The sequence below is a fragment of the Macaca mulatta genome, chromosome 1 (genome assembly GCF_049350105.2).
Source record: "Macaca mulatta isolate MMU2019108-1 chromosome 1, T2T-MMU8v2.0, whole genome shotgun sequence".
Classification (NCBI taxonomy): domain Eukaryota; kingdom Metazoa; phylum Chordata; class Mammalia; order Primates; family Cercopithecidae; genus Macaca; species Macaca mulatta.
The window spans coordinates 226224985-226243468 of record NC_133406.1 but is presented as its reverse complement, the minus strand read 5'-3'; the positions used below and the strand labels follow the sequence as shown (position 1 = coordinate 226243468).

Genomic DNA, 18484 nt, shown 5'->3' with positions numbered 1-18484 from the left:
ACCACCCTTGTGTGATGGCGACATCTAGGAGAGCCTTCAGCGGAGCCCCCGTTCACCTACGTCGCCTCTCAGTGTAATTATTTACATCTGCAGGGGCCGCCAGCATGCTTTACTAATTTTGCTGCATTTAACCCGAGTTGAAATCTGACACTGGCTTAGCATGTTCATGCCCAAGCGTGTTTCCAGTTTGGTGTCCAGCTCATGGTGTAGCCAGTGGCCACGCGGTTGAGGTTGTGGATTCCAGACACTTTCCTCTAGGCTTTGGTTTGGTTATCTATAACATGGGAATAGAAATGTCTGTTCTTTCCCCTAGTCTTCTCAGAAAGTTAGCTGTCCCACCCGGAGCTAGACACGGGAGAACCTGCTCTGTGACGTGTGGGGCGGGCAGCTGCCATCTTTCTGTGGGTTCTGGGAATGGGTGGAGAAGGAAACTGAGATGCAGGGTTTTGTGCTGCTGAGTCATACTCAGGGTGGGAAAGAAAGCCGGGCTGGGCTCTGCCTGCCGTTGTAAGGCCGTGCTCAGGTTGCTTCCTCCCGATCTGCAGTGAGATTTGGGCTCCCTGTGTGGATGGTGTCATGAGGTGGTGGGTGTAACTAATGCGTGGCCTTCCGTATTTTTCCTCTTTGGGTGTTGGTAATTTTTTTTTTTCCTCGGGGGTGGGGAAGAGGGAGGATGGATGAGGATGGATGGAAAAAAGCCCTGCACAGTGAGGATGTGGAGGGAAGCAGGCAGTGCTACCCGGGGCTTGCTGTCCCTCCCCTGGGTACCTCCCTTCAGGAGCCTGGCCTTGGGGAGCGGAGGAGATTGTTGCAAGAGCCAAGACTGGGGGACCTGGCCATTTTTTTTTCATCTGAAGCTCAAAGACCCAGAGTTCCAAGAAAGGCCCAGTTTCAACTGTGTGCCTACCTGTGAGACTATTTGTCCTGGCATTTAGTTTGCGAAGCAGTCACAGCATGGGGCTTAGGGCTGGGAGCCTATCCAGTGGTTAGGAACATGAGCTTTGGAATTAGACCAGCTGGGGTTGGGATCCAGCTGTGCCACCTGGACCAGCTCCGTGACCTTGAACAAACCAGCCCCCCCGTTCAAGCCTCCATTACTGCCTCTGCAAAACGGAGAGAATGCTAGCACTTCTCCCATGGGGTTGGTGAGAGACTCTGATGAGCTGAGGCTCAGTGCCAGGCACATAGTGAACACCCAAATGGGAGCTGACACCCTCAGGTGAACCCCAGTGGCTGTGGGTTGGTGCAAAGACTGTCTAGATGGGGGAAAAGGAGAAAGACTGATATGGGCAGGAAAAGCCTGGAAATGGCTTTGAGGCAGAACTTGGAAGGTTTGTGCCATGCAGTGTTTCAATCCAGAAGGACTGGTCACTGGGATCAAAGAGAAGCTAGAATTGAAGTCTAAACAGTGATAAGTGCTCACTGCTTGGAAGAGCTAAGTTCCCTTGTCCATTTTTGCTCACCTAGTTTCTGAAGAAAGAATAAGGTAGCCTTCAAGTTTGTAAGGACGCTAGGTGCCCAGAAAACTGTCTCTGACAAAAGCAGTGTATCAGGATTCTTTTTCAAGTACAAGGGATTAAAAAGTGCAACTCAAACTGGCTTAAATGAAAAAGGGAATAATTGGCTTATGTAACTGAAAAGTTCAGGAATAGGTTCTGGCTGCAGGTGTGGTGTGATCCAGGACTCAGGTATTCGGGTATTATCTGAATCCTGTCCTAGTCTCATTGACTTCTCCCCTCCCAGTGTCAAGACAGCTGCCAGCAACTCCAGGCTCCATCCTCACAGCCTGAGCCCATTGGTAAAGAGAGAGTCTGGATCCTGGTCCAGAGATTTACCTCTGATTGGACTGACTTGGGTCATGTGCCTTCTGAGCCAGTCACAGTGGTCAGGCTGATTCAGTGATCTCATTAGCCAGACTGGGTCGTATTTTCATCCCTGAACCACAGGTGTTGACAGTGGGGGCTCCCCAAAGGGAAATGGAGGTGCCATGTTGAAAAGAAGAGTCATAAAATATCAGCCAGACAGAAACGTCTGCTGCCCAGTCCAGGAGGGGATAATAGAGAAATTTGGAAAGAAAAGGCTGGATGAGGTGGCCTCTCAGAGGAAGCGGTAGCACGGAGGCTCAGCTCGATGGCTGTGCTAGGAGTCTTCCTTGTACCAACAGGATGGCCCAGGAAGCCCCGTCCCAAGTCGGCCCACCTGACTTGTGATGAACTGGCTACAACTTGCAGCTTCTAATCCTCAGTGGAAAATGTGCTCATTAGGCCGGGCACAGTGGCTCATGCCTGCAATCCCAGCACTTTGGGAGGCCGAGGCGAGCAGATCACTTGAGGCCATGAGTTTGAGACCAGCCTGGCCAACATAGCGAAATGCCGTCTCTACAAAAAAATACAAACATTAGCAGGGCGTTGTAGCGCATGCCTGTAATCCCAGCTACTCGGGAGGCTGAGTCAGGAGAATTGCTTGAACCCAGGAGGTGGAGGTTGCAGTGAGCCAAGATCATGCCACTGCACTCCAGCCTGGGCAACAGAGTGAGAGTCTGACTCAAAATAATAATCATAATAAGAAGTAACTTGTCTGTGGTTTTACATTAAGCAACTGAATTGGGATTAAAGGGGAAAAAATTCCTTTATTAAAACAACAGTTAATAAATACTAACTTAAAAAACAAAAAAAGAAAATGTACTTATTGAGGGCTGGGGGAGGCAGCTGGCCAGGCCGTGAGCAGAGGCCAGCACTTCCCCATCCCTCCTGCCCAAGCAAATTCCCAAGTAGGGAGGAGCAGACTCTTCACAGTCATCAAGGAGGCCTGGCCATGGGCTTTGGGATTGAGTCGTCCTTCCTGCCACCACCAGTCGGGGACCCAGCCACCCTGGTGGCAGGCAGGTGCCTGCCTCTCCCACCCCAACCCAGATGGTGTTTTTGGAGATTTACATTCCTCCGGGTGCCAGAAGCACCTGCCAAGTGATTTTTTGCAGCCTCTGCCATGAAGGTGTTAACCCAGACTTCCGGCAGACCCCGGGGGGCTGCATCCTGCAGTGCCAATCCTCAGGTTAAGTGGGGCTGGAGGTCTGTGATTCCTTGACTTCCCCAGGACATCTCTGCTTCGGAGCCTGTGACTATCACCCTTCCAGGGCAGCGACATGGTTGCTGCCCAGCCTGTGTTTGGTGAGGGGTGGGTGAAGGCATGCAGGAGAGGACCGGGTTTCTGGGGTGTGGAGCTGGGTGGGCCCAGCCCCCCATGGGAACTCTGAGCAGCAAGATAGTAGAAGAGGATTCGCGTGGCACTCGGGGCCCCCGAGGAGGGTCTGGCTAAAGGTGTGTTTACGGGCCAGCAGCTTCACCGGAAGAGCCTCTGCAGGGAAGACGGTTTCAACACCACCTAACGGAAAAAACAATTACTGTGCAATATGAGAAAAGGACAAAGGCTGTATTACCTGAGTCCCTGCACCCTCCACACCCACCTGTAGTAAGAGTTACCAAGCGGCTCTCCGGGCGGGGGAGCGCCTTGGAAGAAACCCTGTAGGGGAGTAGGTGGGTGTTATTTGAGAGTCTTCTCCTATTTGGGGATGGCTGGACTGCTTCCCGTCACCCCCTGCTGAGTGTCAGGATCATATGACATAGGCCCGGAGGACATGGAAATCTCCACCAAGCTGTGGCAGGGCGGCCACAGAGCCCAGCAGACCTGGGCTTGATCCCGTGTCCTGCCAATGTCTGTAAGCTTCAGGTGGGGACCACCGCAGCCCTGCATGGCTCCCACATTTACCTGCCTGCCACCAGGGACTGGGGACTGAGGGACGGATGGGAGGGTCCATCTGGCAAATGGGGACAGAGGTGGTTCAAGAAGATGGCGCTGCTTCCAGCTCCCCACGCAGGGACCAGGCAGGAGAGGGGAGGCCAGGGTGGGCCTGAGAGGGTCAGCCCCATGGAAAGAGTGATGCCAAAGCTAGGCTCACCTCGCCCTGGAAGGCTCAGGGTGACCAACAGAAGCGTGTTCCTGAGGCTGGCATTTTCCAGCCTACAGCCACCAGACTTCTCACTCCACAGACAAGCCTTAGGATGCTGCGAGCTGAGTTTCCTTATGGCAGCTCTGGTCATATACAGAGCTTGGAGGAGGCTTTGGAGGAGTCTGCAATAGAGAGCCGGTGTGGCTGCTGCAGCGGCCCTGGGCTGGGCTAATCCAGGACTCCCAACCCCACTCAGACGCTGGGCCAGCTGAGCAAAGAGGCTGAGGTTCTGTGACCTCAGGCCTCCCCGTCCAGGGGAAGGATGAAAATGGGGGTAACTCTCCAGGGAAGGTTTCAGGGCTGTCTGCCCAGCTGCAGGCCCAGACAGGAAAGGTGCACACGGCTTTTGTCTGCCTGCACGGCGTCTTGAGTCTGGCAGCCGTACCCACAGGAGAAGGGGAATAGATCAGTGGTTACAAGGAACAGCAAACTTCCTATGTTTAACTGCATATTCTCTCTGTGACTCAGTTTCTTTTGTAAAATGGGGAGGTCCCCTAGGGTCCTTAAGGGGACTGAGAATTCATGCACATGAAGATTTCCATCAATCTCAACACATGTGAAGGGCTCAGAAAGCGTGACTCTGATCACCTGGGCAAAGGCGACAAGCACATTCAAGCTCAGAGCAAAGATGCATTTCTTTCCTGCCGCGTGCTACGCCCGCAGAACTGCAGAACAGAGGAGGTCCCTAGTCCCCTGGCGAAGACCCCCGCCTGCTCTGCCCTGGGCGGTGAGCTCTGCCGGCCTCCTCGTCTCTGATTCTTCCTTTCAGGACTCCCCTCCTCTGCTGGGTACCTGCTTTGTTGGATGCACTAATACATTCGTCCCGTCACTGCTTAGTCTTGGGGGCCTGGGAGTCCCTGTCTCTTAAGATGACTTTGCCCATGAGAGTCATTGTGTCTCTTTTTTTTTTTTTAATTTTTATTTATTTACTTATTCATTCATTCACTCATTCATCCATTCATTTATTTATTTATTTTAGACAAAGTCTCTGTCACCCAGGCTGGATCACAGTGGCACAATCTCGGCTCGCTGCAACTGCCACTTCCCAGGTTCAAGCAATTTTCCTGCCTCAGCCTTCCAAGTAGCTGGGATTACAGGTGGCTGCCACCACGCCCGGCTAATTTTTTGTATTTTTGGTAGAAACGGGGTTTGGCTATGTTGACCAGGCTGGCCTCGAACTCATGACCTCAGGCGATCCATCCCCCTCGGCTTCCCAAAGTGCCAGGATTAAGTCATGAGTCACCATGCCCATTCATGTCTCTGTCTTAAAACTAACCCTCCAAGGACAATATGATTCCTTATTTTTAGAACAGGCATCATCCCAGTGTACTAAAATCACATCTGGACCTGATTTGGCCCCAATTCAATAATAGCAAGAGTGGTGGCCAAGGGGGCACTCACAACCTACTAGGTGCTGCTGGACCAGTGCACGGCAGGGCGGCACAGAGCCCAGCAGACCTGGGATTGATCCCGTGGCCTGCCAATGGCTGTGGGCCTCAGGTGGGGACCACCACAGCCCTGCATGGGGTCATGAGATGGGGGCTGTCATCCAGCACCTGGCATCCACCTACTCAGGGGTGGCAGCAGCCATGGTCTCTGCAAGGCTTCATGGAGACAGTGGCAGGTCAATACAGAGTGCTTGTCACTTGGAAGTGACCTCCATTTGGCTGTGGTGGGTGTGGGACCATTCTCTAGGCATCCAATTTCTTTCCCACTGTGTGTGTGTGTGTGTGTGTGTGTGTGTGTGTGTGTGGGTGTGTGTGTGTGTGGGTGTGTGTGTGGGTGTGTGTGTGGGTGTGTGTGTGTGTGGCTCAAGCAAACACCCTGGTGTTTCCTGGACACACAGACCCCTCGCTGTTCACAAATCCACCAAGATGGATGGGGTTTAGACCAGGATACCGCTTTCATGGGGGCCTGCTGGAGAATAGGGGGTTGGTTGGTTGTGTATCTGGGTTTATTTTGTGGGGAGGGCTACAAAAATGAGTTTTTAATGGAAAATCTGAAATATGCTACTGCTAAATTTAGATTTTTTTTTCTTAGGGTATAATTCACATACAGTAAAATGCTTGGCTCTTAAGTGTACAGTTTGTGTTCAGTGAGTTTGCATGGCTGTTGATCAGGGCGTCCACCCCTGATGGTCAGCTGGGGACGGTCCCTCCAAGCCTGGACTCCACTCAGAGCCCCCCAAGCTCTCTGCCTCCCTCGTTCTCTAGACTTGATGACTCAGCCTTCAGCACATTCATCTCTGCTGTTTCATCCCACCTTCCTGGGCTGGGGAAACCCGAAGGTCAGGGTTCTGCAGTTAGTGAGGCCAAAGTCTTCTTCCGGAACATCAAGGAGGTTTACCCTTTTCCGACACGATCGTGATGAGCTACATTTGACCCTCATGTAGAACCTTCCGGAGAGTTTCCACTGAGATGATTGCTTTGTTTAATGTTTACCACAGGCCTGAGAGACTGGCCTTGGCTCCATTTTCAGATAAGACATCAGAGGTTGCTTGTCCACAGGTCAAATAGCTGGGAAGTGGGGGAGCCAAGACTGAACCCCAGCGAGCTGATCCCAAACCTGTGTGCCCGCCTCAGCACTGCACTGCGTGCCTCCCAAGAACACGGCATGGAGCACGGTGTTGGGTGTCGGGTGTGGGCAGAACAGTCCCTGCCCTCGTGGAATGGACAGGCTGGCTCCATGGCCATACCCTTCTCCAGGGGCTGTGCAGGGAGTGTCCCTAGTGGAGGGCCAGGACCGCCATGCACTGAGTGGCTGACTCACTCATACCCTGCTGAGGGGCATGCCTGCCTTCACTGGCATCTGCCAAGCCTGGTTGCCGCCTGGGCCCTGCTGGCTCAGGAAGCCCTTGTGTCACCCACAGACCTTGCTCCTCTCCTTTTGGAAGGTGATAGCGTGACAGTTGAGGCTGGAAGTGCTGGAACCAGACCATCTGTGTCCAAACCCTGGCTCTGCTCTTCACACTGTGTGATCTTGGCCAAGCCATTTAACTCCTCCGTGCCTCAACTTTCCCATCTGGAAACTGTGGATGATGATAGTAGGATCTGCTTCATGGAGTTACTGTGAGAATTAAACTAGTTAAGCAGGTAAAATACAGCAAAGCTTAGGGCATAGAGTATGTGCTCAAGAAGTATTAAGAAAGATGTAATTGTTATTATTATAAATAATACTCATAATATTATTGTTAGTTAGACCTTTGGCTTGGGGAGGCTGAGTTTACAAACCTACAATTCACCCAGAGTCTTAGCGGTCCGAGAGGTTGCCTTCTGTTTTAGGTGGCTGCTGTAGCTCTAGCCATTAAGTCCACTTTCCAGAAGTAGAGAAGGTGGAGAAAGGTGGAGAAAGAGGTAAAGCCCTATTTTTGTAAGGGTCGGTCCTCTTAAGGAACTTTTTTTCTGCACCTCACTGGCCAGAAGTGTGTCACATGGACAACCCTAGCTGAAAGGGAAGCTGGAAAACAGCATTTTTAAAAAGTGGGACTCATTGCTTTTGCAGACTAAAGGAGATGGGCTGCAGAAGGGCAAGGGTCTGCCCCAGCTCCCTTTGCCACCTGGTATGGACCTTTCCTCTGAGTGGGTACCCCACACCCCCTTTCCCTTGGGGAGGAAGCCCCGGGGACCTGCGGCATGGCCTGCCTGCTGGTATCCTCGTCCCCACCGAGGGTAGCACCATTGGTAACAGTTGGCTCCCTGGGGCAGGAGGGCTACCGTTTCCCAGACAATGTTTACTTCCTGCTACTATGGCCAAGAGAACTCTGCTAAGTCTATGGGTTTTGGGCCCCTCTACTCAGGGGCCTGAGGGCACTGCGGTTCACCAGCGTCAGCAGAAAGGTACCCAATCAATCTTTGGGGGTTTTTGTCCTTGGGCAAAGGCCAGGAAAGTTTTCTCCAGAAAGGATGACTCCTTCCTCAGTAGCTGTTTTGCCTTTGGCAAATGGCTTTCTCCTGTCATTGGGTCACCAGCCCGAGCTGCTCCAGATGCTTAACAAATACCATCTTCATCTCACACCCTCTAGCCCAGCGCCAATAGGAGAGCTCCGTGCAGTCACGGCAGCGGTCTGGATCTGCACTGTCCCTTACCTTAGCTCCTAGCCACGTGGGTGCACTTGAAATGTGGCTAGAGAAACTGAGTTTTTCATTTTAATTAATTTGTACGTAAGATAGTCACCTGTGGCCAGGCGCGGTGGCTCACGCCTGTCATCCCATCACTTTGGGAGGCCGAGGCGGGCGGATCACGAGGTCAGGAGATCGAGACCATCCTGGCTAACACGGTGAAACCCTGTCTCTACTAAAAATACAAAAAATTAGCCAGGCGTGGTGGCAGGCGCCTGTAGTCCCAGCTACTCGGGAGGTTGAGGCAGGAGAATGGCGTGAACCCGGGAGGCGGAGCTTGCAACAAGCTGAGATCCAGCCACTGTACTCCAGCCTGTGAGAGACAGTGACTGGCCCACGGTCACACAGCAACGTAATAGTTCCTCTGAGGAAGAAATGCAAGTCTTCCAATGGCAGCTTCTTTATTGTTTCTTCAGAAATGTGGTTGGTCCCGTCTGCAGAGGGGAAGATGAGTTGTGGACACAGTGCTCAGTGTGCCAGGCACATGTAAGCACTTTACACGTGTCTTATTTATTCCCATCTCCCCTGTTTTACAGGTGAGGCCACCGAGGCCCAGGGAGGAGAAATGCGTCGTGGTGGCCCCAGAACTGGTAAATTGAGAGGCTGTGCTCTTGGCGCTTAGGCTGAGATTGCAGTCCCAGGGCCGTCTCCACTCCTGGAAGAGTCTGGGGGATGCGAGACCTGGGCCTCCACACCCAGCTGGGGCAGGTGCAGTTAGCAAGCTCCGATAAGCCTCTCTCTTTCCGTGGAGTTGTTGTTCCAGCCTGGTCTCCTAAGACTTGGCTCCTGCAGGTGCCGCACCTGGTGACCCGCCCTCGAGGCTCCCATCAGCTTATTCACAGCCTGACTGGAGGGGTGGGGCTTAGGCATCAGATACACCTGTTAAGAAGCGCGCAGGAAAAAAATCTGCCTTTGCCACTGTTAGCCAAAGAGAAAGGCACATGGCGCTCAGCTCCATCTCACTTTCTGCTCTCATCTGAGTGCAGGGTGCAGAGAAGACCCTGGCAGATGCCCTTTCTGTGCCTGCCCCGCCTCCCTCCTATGCAGTGCTCAGGCAAAGCCCGCTCCCCTGGTTGTCCCATTTCATGGTGTCAAAATCCCCACGAGATGGGAGTAGCACTGCTGCGATAAAACACAAGACGCCCAGTTAAATTTAAATTTCAGATACGTGATGAATCAATGTTTAATATAGGTATGTTCCATGCAGTAGTTGGGACATACACTGAAAATGATTTGTTGTTTATCTGAAATTCAAATCTATCTGTGCGTCTAGGGGTGTTTGTTTGGCATTACTTTGTTTTGTTTTGCTTACTCTGGCAACCCTAAGTGGGTGGCATCTGTGCAGCATACATGACAACTGAGACCCAGAGAAGTGACATGAGGCTTGTGCAAAGTCAAGACGAGGCCCTGGCCAGGCCTAGGTTTGAAGCCAAATGTCTTGGAATCCTTTGCCTTCTTCCTGGACAACAGTAAACAATCTTGGCGGCTTCCTCGGGTGGTTGGAGGAGACCCAGAAGTCACTGAAAAAAAAAAAAGACCCAGCACGGTGGCTCACACCTGTAATCCCAGCACTTTGGGAGGCCAAAGCAGGTGGATCACCTGAGGTCAGGAGTTTGAGACCAGCCTGGCCAACATGGTGAAACCCCGTCTCTACTAAAAATACAAAAAATTACCCGGGCATGGTGGCGGGCCTGTAGCCTGTAATCCCAGCTACTCGGGAGGCTGAGGCAGGAGAATCACTTGAACCCGGTAGGCAGAGGTTGTAGTGAGCCGAGATCACGCCACTGCCCTCCAGCCTGGGCAACAGGAGTGAAACTCCATCTCAATAAAACACAAAATTAAGCCAAAACAAACCTGCCTCTTCTACCTGTGTGACAACGGACATACTGTTAGCAGTCACTCACACCTTATTGTGAAATAGACTCTTAGTGACAGTCGAGTAGGGAACAGGGGCCCTGGCAGGATGGAAGATTGTAGAGTATTGATCAAGAGGAGAAAATTCCAGCCTTGGCGACTGCTAGAGATAGTGAGCTGAGGCAGGAGCGCTGAGGGGTGGTTGGGGCTGAGCCTTTTATAATCTGACCTCTCCAGCCTTCCTCCCGTTCTTCCTCACCTGGCACCCATTTCCTGGTCACTCAGGACCCTCCAGCCTTGCAGCTGCCTTTGTTCACACCACTTCCTCCTTCCCCAGTCGCATCCTCTAGGGTCCCTCTGGAATGCCACCAATTTCTCAAGGGTGTCTGAGTGCTCCGAGTACATGTGGCCCTTTCCGTCTTCTGTTTCTTTGTACGTGCGTCTATTTGCTGGAGGCTTCTTGAGGCCAGGAGTCTTCCCTTCTCTTTCCTGGCCTGGAGTGTAGGTGGGCCCCAAATGTTTACCCAGAAAGAGGGCAGGGGTGTGGCCCCAAAAGCAAACCTCCTACTTAGGAGTTTTGCTAAGAGACTTGGACAGTTCCTGGGCTGCCTCCGTGGCACATGAGGTTGGGGGTCCTTTGATGGTGGGATCCAGGAGCACTAACCTGAGAGTGGGGCCTGTCTGGGGCTTTCACCCCAGTGCCCCCATGCCCAGAGCCATGCGTGGTATGGGCAGGGACCTCTCCATGTTAGGTGGATGGAGGCGTTCCACAGACGTCACCGAGTGCCCCTGATGTGTCGCACAGACACTGTTTCCAGCACTCGAGACCCGATAGCGAAGGAGACAGGGCAGGATATGCGATCGGGCCCTGTTCTCGGATCCTGTGTCCACCGAGCACGCAGCTGGGGAGTGAGTGAGCCTCTAAGTCACTACGGGGTTTTGTCCGGGTTGCCTGCTGTGCTGTTGACACTGGACAGGAGCGGAGCCGTTTTAGGTCTCTTGAGGCTGTGACAGTGAGGCTGAGACAGACTGATGGGAAGGAAACTGTGAAGAGGGGAGAGGAGCTCCCAGGCAGGACACAGCTCTGCGGAGGCCCCGAGGTGCAGCGAGTCTAGCGCCTTCCAGAACTGAGAGAAGCCAGCAACCTGAAGGAGGCCTCAGACAGGGCCGAAGAGGCAGCTAATATGCCGAGCGGGGCAGGGAGGCTGTCGGGGCCAAGTGAGATGTGCCTTGCACTTCAGAGGCGCCCTCGGGCTTCTGTGGGGAGGAAGGACTCAGGTTAGGAGGAGCTGGGAGGGCAAGGTGGTACCCTGGGAGGCCTCCTCTCCTTAGAGGGGTGGCGGGGCCCATCGTGGCCTCAGGAAGTGATGTGAGATGGACAAGGAAATAGGGGCTGGAGTTGCCACCACCTTTTCCCAAGGCGGCTGGTGGGAGAGAGGTGCTCCATCCTCAGGGCTCAGCCCTGCTCCCCCTCTGCCTGCCCCCTCCCCTGGACCTGGCTCTGCCCACTCAGCCTCGAGGCCAGTGGATGCCTAGGGAGTCCAGAGGGTTGTAGTGCCTTAGAGATTGCCAGTAGGCACTGATGGCGAGGGTAGGAGAAGGCAGTGCATTACCATTATTGCACCCTCTCTGTACATGGCATTCACGGAGCACTTCTAGCATATGTACATGGGGTACTTCCTGTGTACATGGAGCACTTCTTATGTACATGGAGCACTTCCTGTGTACCCAGGGCACTTCCTGTGTACATGAACACTTCCTGTGTACATGGAGCATTTCCTTTATGAGGAGGGGCACTTCCAATGCCTCCGAGGAGCCTCACAGCCAATGAGGGTTAGACCCTGTTTAACAGATGCAGTGTCCGAGGGTCAGCAGGGAGGGACTTGCTCATCAGCCACCACGTGCCTGGCTGGAGACCTGGTGACTCCAAAGCTGTGCCCCCAGCCATGCCCCTTCCATGACCCTCGTGGTAGAGGACTGTGCACCGGACCTCCAGGGAGTACACATCCCCTTTTAGCAGCAGGGATGCTCCTGGCTCTACCTGCACATGTCCGGTCCAGCCAGGGCTGCCCTTGGCCCCTCCCCTGGTCCCTCTGTGATGTGGAATGGAGGGAAGGGGAAGGCAGTATGGGGAGGAGAGGAGTCCGTGCAGAGGGTGGGACGGCCGGGTGGCCAGCGCAAGGCTGGTGAGTGCGGCGCCTTCGTCTGTTCATTCTCGAGGGTGGCCAGGTGCCAGGTGCTGTTCTAGGCACGAGGATGCGGCCATGGACAAAACAGACTCAAGTTCCCGCCCTCCTGGGTCTTACAGCCAGCCTGTGGATAAACAGATCCACAGGGCATGACAGGCGCTGACGGCTGCTGCGGAGAAAGAGCGAGGAGGAGGGAGGCCGGGGCTCAGGGTGGCAGGGTGCAGGGCGGCGGGGCAGAGTGTGCTGAGCTTCCACCATAGCGGTGATGGACACAGACAGCCCTGCACCCCCACCCACCTCTGGAGCCCACATTGAGTTTGGGAAGGAGACAGATAAATAGAGTATCACACAGGGTGGTGAGAGAAGGCCCTTCCACGCAGGTGATGTGGAGCGGATGCTTGTGTCACAATGAGGAGGCAGCCACAGGAAGAACCAGGAAAGGATGTTCAGGTGGAGGGCACTGCAGAGACAAAGGCGCTATGCTGGAAAGAGCGTGGCATATTGTAGAGAGAGGGACGAGTGTGGCTGTAGGTGGGAAGAGAGAGAGGATGTAGGCAGAGGCCTGGCCCCAGCCAGGGCTGCCCTTGTCCCCTCCCCAGGTCCCTCTGTGATGTAAAATGAGGGAAGGAAGGGGAAGGCAGTGTGCGGAGGGTGGGGGTGGCCCAGTGGCCAGCACGAGGCTGGTGAGTGTGGCACCTTCATCTGTTCATTCTCAAGGGGACCTGCTTAATGAATATTTCAGCGTGTCCTTCCACCGTCTCCTAAGTGAGGTTTGCTCCTTCTCTTAATGCGCTCTCCTAAGAGTTATGCAGAGGTATGCGTAGCCTGGCGCCTGTGCACAGCCTGATTGCCTCTAGCACCCCTCAGCAGTTCTGTTTTCACCGTTGCCCAGGTGAGCTGACCTGGGTGTGGGTGTGTCTATCTGCCCACAGGACTGAGAAGCTGACAACACCTGCGTTGACATGGCTCTCACTCTGAGAGGAGGACATACCTTCTGGGTCCCTCCCAGCACCCAGGGCCTGAGTGTTCTCCTTGGCCCCATTCCTGGGGCCTCACTGTATGTAGGGTTGGATTTAAGTGCTGCAGAAACCTCTGTCCACGGTGTCACCTTGTCACTGCTCATTAGACCCTATTTTCCTGCAGGACAGTCAGGTGCAAATGCGTAAGTTCTGTTTATACACAGTGCTGAGCTCCTCAAGGTTATGTGTTTTGCAAAATGTGTTGAATATGCCTTTCTATGGCTGTTTCCCAAGCATGAGACTGGGAGTCCGGGCTGTGGAGTCAGCCAGGCCTTGGTTCAAATCCCAGCTCTGCAACGCACTAACTTTATGACCACCTGGAGTTACTTAATCTCTCTGGGCCTCGAGGTCCTAATTTGTAAAATGGGATTATGATGGTCCCTAGCATCTGAAGGTTTTGGTGGCTTAAATGAGATAATGCTTATGAAACTCAACTCAGCATACTGTTGGCTCGTGGTTATGATGCTAACTCCTAAGACCGTCGGCCACTGGAGTGGGCATTCTGAGTGCAGGACAGTGACAGTGGATTCCCCGGAGTCGTGGTGGCGGGTGGGGGGGTCTCACTAGGTGTGCTCTGCAGACTGTGGGTGGGGCCTAAAATTGGCGCTGGGGCTCTTTGGAATAAGGCAGTGGTTTCGAGGGATTCTCCTCCCTTCACATATGTAGGAAAGGCCCTGAATGCAGAGCAAACAGAAAAGCCAAAGCAACCTCAAACCATCCCCAGAAAACGCGAGTGAGCGGCAGCCGACGTTCCTGTCCTCTAACCCTGTGCCCTTCTCCCCTAGTGCTCCTGCGGGAAGAAGTGTCGCGGCTCCAGGAGGAAGTTCACCTTCTCCGGCAGATGAAGGAGATGTTGGCAAAGGACCTGGAGGAGTCACAGGGCGGCAAGTCCTCCGAGGTCCTCTCGGCCACCGAGCTCAGGGTCCAACTGGCCCAGAAGGAGCAGGAGCTAGCCAGAGCCAAAGAAGCCTTGCAGGGTGAGTGATGAGTGAGCGGCAGTTCCTTTGCTGGGGGCTCAGGCCCCAGGGATCTGGGGTCCTCCCCATGCAGCGGAAGTGACGCACGCAGATGGACACAGGGGTCTCCCAGCACCCACCTCCAGCCACGGCTGCCCTGTCCCTTCTTCAAGTGGAATTCTGCATCTTGTGGGGTGGATGCAGATGCCATTCCTTCCTCTAGTGTGACCATCACACATTGCCCATATGGCTGGATGTGAGGTGCCTCCCTCTGGGGTGTGATTAGTGGGTGGGCATCTTGGCTGGACCAGGACGCTGGCCCAGCAGCCAAGTCTCTCTTACCCGGCACCCTTGGGGTCCTTCGGTGCCTCCACTCAGAGCACAGTGCGGCTACACTAGTTTCTCTGCTGGAGGACATGTCTGTGTCCCATGCGTCCCTCTTGCTCACCATGATGGGCTCTCCTGGGCTCAGAGGAAGGAGTTGGAAGATGACATGGTGTAGTGTCCAGGGGGTCTCTTGAAGACAAGGACCACAGACCCGTAACTACCATGTGGCTGGTGTGTCTTCAGCCAGAAATTAATTTAGATGAGGAAACCGGTGTCCACATGCTCAGCCTGGTTTCCCTGGAGGGACCCATATCACTCTCTTCCGGGAGGCACCTGCCCACATTCTGTGGGGCTGGAAGAAGGGTCTCAGCAGGTTATTTGAGAAAGGTTGGAAGCCATCATGTAACCTGTCAGTGGACTCCACAGTGCTTGGAGAACTCAGGCATGAAACATCTGGGGAAAACATAGCCTTAGGGGTCTGCACTGATTCTCTTAAGCCTCCTCAGTGTCTTGCTTCTTCTAGAAAAGACAAAGCTTTGCAACCTGCTTTCCAGTTATCATTCACTAGAACAATGAGTCCTCTTTAAAAATGTTGTTTCTGAAGCTAAAGCAGGTTTATTAATTAGGTTAATACCATGCTGCTGTAACAAAGAGACCCCAAAACACAGAGGCTTAAAGAATCTGTTTCTTCCTTAACCACCCCGCAGTGAGCATTTGAGTCTGGTTGGGTGTATGTTTTCCCCTCAGTCTATGAGAGACCTCAGGGAAAGAGCCAGAATCGAGGGCCAGAGATTTGCCTTTGTGAGAGCTTGGTCATGTGACCATTCCTTGATGCAGAGGATTCTGGGAAATGTAGTTTCTAGCTATGTGGCCTTGTCCCAGCTAGGACTCTAACAGGGTAAAAGGGAGAATGGATTTTGCTGAACCATTAATTGGCTCAGTCAGAGCCAGTTCGCTGACAAAAGGTGTGATGTGGGCAGCAGGCCAAGAAGGCTATCTGTCCAGTGCACAGCTGACCATCCCCCGGAAAGCCTGGGAAGTCCTCAGTTGAGGGTGAGCTTCTATCCAGAGTGTCACAGCACTCTTGACAAATGTTCTTTTCAGCAGTACATGTTGCTCTCCGAGGCAGGTGGATGACCCTCTTCTTCTGGGGTCTTGTTTCTGGTGGGGCCATGGCGGCAGCGTTTTGGGTGGTCTTTTGAAGCTGCAGTGGATTTTGGGGAACATTGTGGCCCAGCTGACATGGCATGCCTGGGAAGTCATTTTGCCAAGCAGGCACACTTCGCCTCTATGCAGCCACCCGGCAATCTAGGCAGATCTGTGTGAGCCATCCTCCATGCCCAGTTTCCCAGGATCCTGTAATATCCATTCTCCTTCATCAGGATGGAGACCCACGTCTCGGGAATCTCCCACAAGCAAGTGCTGCTGGGCCCAGGCTGTGCAAGCTATTGTCGTTTGGTCTTGTGAAGCTTTCTCATGTAGTGGAGAGTACAGGGTGGCTCAGAAAGCAGCCAGATGCTGCTCAGTCACCTTTCCCACTCTGTGTCCCAGGGACAGAGACGCTGACCTCCGTGTCTTTGACCAGGGACAGGATTTTCACCCCTATGTGCTCTTCTGGACCTGCAAGGAGGAGAAAAACCTCCCTTAGCGGTTCCTGGGCCTAGAGGGATGGGCCGGGGGTTAAGCAATGGCTCACTTACACCACCATCCTCAGTTACTGGGATGTACAACCTAGCTTTCCAAACCTCAGTTTCCTGATCTGAGTGATGGGACATTAACGGTGGCTTTGCAGGAGGTTGTGAGAATGAAAGGAGGTAATGCCTGGAAAGGTGATAAATAGTTCCCGCCGTTATGATAATGTACCTCCTTCTCTCTTTAGCCCACAAGGCACAGAGCTGTACAGGCAATCTTTCCTAACTCTGTGCTGTAAGATTTCTTATCCACCACCAAAGATCTTTGGCCTTGCCCAGGGATGCAGAGATCTACCCCTTTGTAGGAATATTAATATAAGCAACAAGGACTTGTCAGTATTCATGAAAAGGAAGCTTTATTGAGCACCTACTGGGTGCCAACACCGTTCTAAGCACATGACTTACCATTCACCTCAATCCTGCCAGGAGCTGGAAACCCCATTTCTCAGGTGGAGACGCCTGAATGAGGTTCAGGGAGAGTAAATAACTTGACCAAGGTGACAGAGCTAATTAGCAGCAGAAGCAGAGACTTATTCCCGCTGCACAGACACACCTCATCTTCCCTCTGGGTATGTTACGGGGAAGGAAGTTGGCCCGGATGCGAGAGACAGAAGCCATTCTTACTTCAGTGGTGGTGACAGCGGACTCAAGTCAGATCTGGGCTTGAATCCCACCTCTACCACTTATTAGCTATGTGAGCTTGAATGCATTCCTTTGTTTTTACTTTTTTATTTTACTGTAAGTTCTGAGATAAATGTGCAGAACGTGCAGGTTTGTTACATAAGTATACATGTACCATGGTGGTTTGCTGCACCTATCAACTCATCATCTAGGTTTTAAGCCCTGCATGCATTAGGTGTTTGTCCTAAAGCTCTCCCTCCCCTTGCACCCACCACCCAACAGGCCCCAGTGTGTGATGTTCCCCTCCCTGTGTCCATGTGTTCTCATTGTTCAACTCCCACTTACGAGTGAGAACATGCGGTGTTTGGTTTTCTGTTCCTGTGATAGTTTGCTGAGAATGATGGTTTCTAGCTTTATCCATGTCCCTGCAAAAGACGCGAACTCATTCTTTTTTTGTGGTTGCATAGTATTCCATGATGTATATGTACCACATTTTCTTTATCCAGTCTGTCATTGATAGGCATTTGGGCTGGTTCCAAGTCTTTGCTATTGTAAATAGTGCTGCAATAAACATACGTGTACATGTGTCTTTATAGTAGAATGATTTATAATCCTTTGGGTATATACCCAGTAATGGGATTCCTGGGTCAAGTGGTATTTCTGGTTCTAGAGCTTGGTTGCATTCTTTAACCTCCCTGCCCCATTATTCCTTTGCTGAGAGTAATAGTAACAATGCCTGTGTTTCTTATAATTGGGACTGATAAACAGTAGCCTACTTCATAGGGTTGTTGTGAAGATTGAGGTAGAAAGTGCGTGGCCTGGTGTGTAGTACCATTGGTGCCAATACTGAGATCTGCTTGGAGATGCTGTTTGTCTGATTCTCATGAGGGGTGGTCCAGACCTGAGACCCCCCCGAGCCTATCCAAGCTCAAGGTAGCAGCATTCCTGAAAGGCAGTGAGATGGGCACCTTCAGCCGCCACGAGCATCCTGCCTGGAATGCTACAAAGTCATAAATAAGATGCTTCACCAGCCACAGCACATGGTGAGTAAATTGCAGACAGATGTGGGCAGAAGGAGTCCAGGGCATGGAAAGGAATTTATATGCCTATAATGAGGAGAGGGGGAATAAACGCGCAAGCCGAGCAAGCAGCAGATGTTGGGCGACACTTGTTAACATCCAGTGTCCCTAACGTGGGAAAAAGCAAAGCCCCCAAAGACTTACCCCTGGCAGATTCCCTCTCCAACTAACTCCCCCGCCGTCTTGTGTTTGAATGAGACCCGAAATTTCTAGCATGTGAGAGGAATAGGAACTCAAGCAGGCACCCAAAACATCAGTCTGTGGTTACAACACAAAAGCAATGAAAAGAATCGTGTTTGGGAAAAACGGGGGCTTAGAAGATTCCTTTGTTTCTTTGGAAATGAGTGTGGGAAAGTTTGGTTTTGAATTTTGGTCTCCTCATGAGCTTAAAGGCAGAAACCTGAATGATTGTTTAAGAGAGAGAGAGAGAGAGAGAGAGATTTTTTTTCTTTTGAGACAGGGTCTCACTCTGTCATCCAGGCTTGAAGTGCACTGGAGCAATCTCAGCTCACTGCAACCTCTGCCTCCTGGGCTCAAATGAACCTCCAGAGTAGCTGGAACTACAGGCACATACCACCATGCCTGGCTAATTTTTGTATTTTTTTGTAGAGATGGAGTCTTGCC

The 18484-nt window shown here is 52.6% G+C and overlaps 1 protein-coding gene across 3 annotated transcripts in view; it reads left to right on the top strand.

Annotated features, from left to right (window-relative positions):
- The window catches only part of KAZN (kazrin, periplakin interacting protein), a 515264-nt gene that overhangs the window by 346676 nt on the left and 150104 nt on the right, over positions 1–18484 (top strand). For all 3 annotated transcript variants that reach the window (XM_015115268.3, XM_028839490.2, XM_015115502.3), the window contains exon 2: positions 13972–14163. In XM_015115268.3, the coding sequence (XP_014970754.3) occupies positions 13972–14163 (192 nt within the window). The remainder of the gene's footprint in view (positions 1–13971; positions 14164–18484) is intronic.